Source organism: Helianthus annuus, chromosome 5, assembly GCF_002127325.2.
Source record: "Helianthus annuus cultivar XRQ/B chromosome 5, HanXRQr2.0-SUNRISE, whole genome shotgun sequence".
Classification (NCBI taxonomy): domain Eukaryota; kingdom Viridiplantae; phylum Streptophyta; class Magnoliopsida; order Asterales; family Asteraceae; genus Helianthus; species Helianthus annuus.
Window position 1 is genome coordinate 54034745 of NC_035437.2, and position 2310 is coordinate 54037054.

The following is a 2310-nucleotide window of genomic DNA, read 5'->3' on the forward strand; positions in this document are numbered from 1 at the left end:
AACATCTTCTCTCGCTTCGGAATCCCGCGGGTCATTATAAGCGATGGTGGTTCACATTTCAAAAACTTTAACTTCGGAAAATTGTTGAAGAGGTATAGCGTGAATCATCGAGTCGCAACACCTTACCATCCGCAAACGAGTGGACAAGTCGAAGTGTCCAATCGGCAATCAAGGAGATCCTCATGTAAACGGTAAGAACGGACAGAAAGGATTGGTCGAGCAAGTTGGATGATGCTTTGTGGGCGTACCGTACGGCCTACAAGACTCCGATTGGCACAACACCTTACCGAATGGTGTATGGTAAGGGTTGTCATTTGCCTATGGAGTTGGCGCATCGGGCGCATTGGGCGATCAAGACAGTTAATGCGGATTACGACGAGGCGGGTAAGTTGCGGAAATTACAATTGAGCGAGAGAGAAGAAATTCGAGATGAGGCGTACGAATGCGCATCGGCTTATAAGGATAAGCTAAAGAAAGTACATGATGCGAAGTTACGCAAGAAAACGTTCGAAGTGGGTCAGAAGGTTTGGTTGTACAACTCACGATTGAAAATGTTTGCGGGCAAGCTTAAAAGCAAATGGATGGGTCCGTATGTTATTCGAAGAGTTGGGCGATTTGGTGATGTGGACATCCAAGATGAGCAAACGTTGAAGCAACAAACGGTGAACGGTCACCGTTTGAAGCCGTACTTGGAAGGAAATGACATCAATAACTTGGAGCTTGACAAAGCGGGCTACATCTTACGCCCGGTCGAGGAGGAACAACCATAAGAGGCCCAGGTTTGGTGGTAGTGTACATAGTAGTTTCATTTTGTTTTGTTTTGTATTTTTGCACAGTTGCCATAGCTTTTCGAAGTCCGTGTTCGAAGCAAGTGTGGGGAAGTTCGGGTCGCGAATTGCTCTTACATCGTGTTGAGGACAACACGGGATTTTTGAGGGGGTAGGGTGATTTTTCCAAGTTTTTGAAATAATTAATAAACATAAAAAAAAAATCGAAAAATTTAAAAAAATCTGAAAAAAATTGGTCACATAAACCTCAAGTTTTATCAAAAAATGGATGCCCAGTGTCCACCGTAAATTACGGTGGAGCCGTAATTTACGGTGGGGGTTAAAAAATTTTGGATTTTTATGGTGTGAACCTCCTGTGTTACGGTGAGAATTTCAGTCCAGAGATTTCCGTAAATTACGGTAAGGTCGTAATTTACGGTCAAGGGTGAAAATTCTTTGGGTTTACGGTGTAAACAGTCTGAATTACGGTGCACATTTGACATCCAGGTCTCACCGTAATTTACGGTGAGACCGTAAATTACGGTACGCGGTAAACTCGTTTCCGTCGATTCGGTTCTGCATTTACATAAAAAAAAAAAACAATAAAACCGAAAACAAACAAGCATAGTCACGTGATTAATCCCTAGCCACCCATTTTCTCTTCACTTTTTCACCACATTCTTCTTCTCTAAGAACCCACATCCCTCTTCTTCTTCCATCTTCTTTCTTTCATAAAATCTTCAATCCTTGCCCAACTCAAGTGAGGTTTTGGTCTAAATCGACTAATTTTTCACAAGCTTTGTGATTGTGAGGAGGAAATCCAGAGAAAACGCGATTTTGGGGTCAAAGTGCAAAACCCTAGGTTGAGATAATTTGGGGGTTTTGGAATTTTTAGTTTCACAAGCATCCTTTCATCTTGAAACAAGGTATGAACACTTATTTTGCTATATTATGGTGATGCATTGTGAAAAACGAGGTGATTTAGGTTATATGTTCTTGCCCACTTGCTTGTTGTTAGGATATGAGTATGGAATTGGTTATTGAACATGGTTGATGGTTGTAGATGTATGAATTGTTGTTAAAGTAGTGAACTTTTGGGATGCTCTACATTGTAGAGACACCATGCCCAATTTTTGAAAAATTCTTGATACATTTTGGGTTCACTAACATCTACAATCATGGCAACAAGCAAGTGTGGGGATGATGTGTGAAGAGAGTGTTTAATTTTTGTGTTTGTTTTGTTGTTTCTTCATGTGTGTAGGAAATGGCAAAGACAAAGGAAAAGCCGGGTTCAAGTTCATCCTCATCAAGAGGCAAGGGCAAGGAAAAGGAGCAACCATCAAAGAAGAGGCAATATATGGGTAGGGTTAGTGAAAGCGAAAGCGAGGAAGAAGAAGAGATGCAGTTAGACCCAAGTGATAAACCGGTGTGGAATTCGGGGTCGTTGGATGACCAACCCGAAATCTGGCAGCCAACCCTGTATAACGACTGCATGAACAAGTTAAAAAATAAAGCAGCCACGTTTATCTGTGAAAAAGAGGTT

The 2310-nt window shown here is 41.6% G+C and overlaps 1 protein-coding gene across 1 annotated transcript; it reads left to right on the plus strand.

The window, feature by feature from the left end:
• Positions 1 to 290: 290 nt before the first annotated feature.
• On the plus strand, positions 291 to 770 carry LOC110942915. Its single transcript, XM_022184678.1, has one exon. It carries the CDS (start codon positions 291 to 293, stop codon positions 768 to 770), a length of 480 nt encoding a protein of 159 aa, XP_022040370.1.
• Positions 771 to 2310: the final 1540 nt, after the last annotated feature.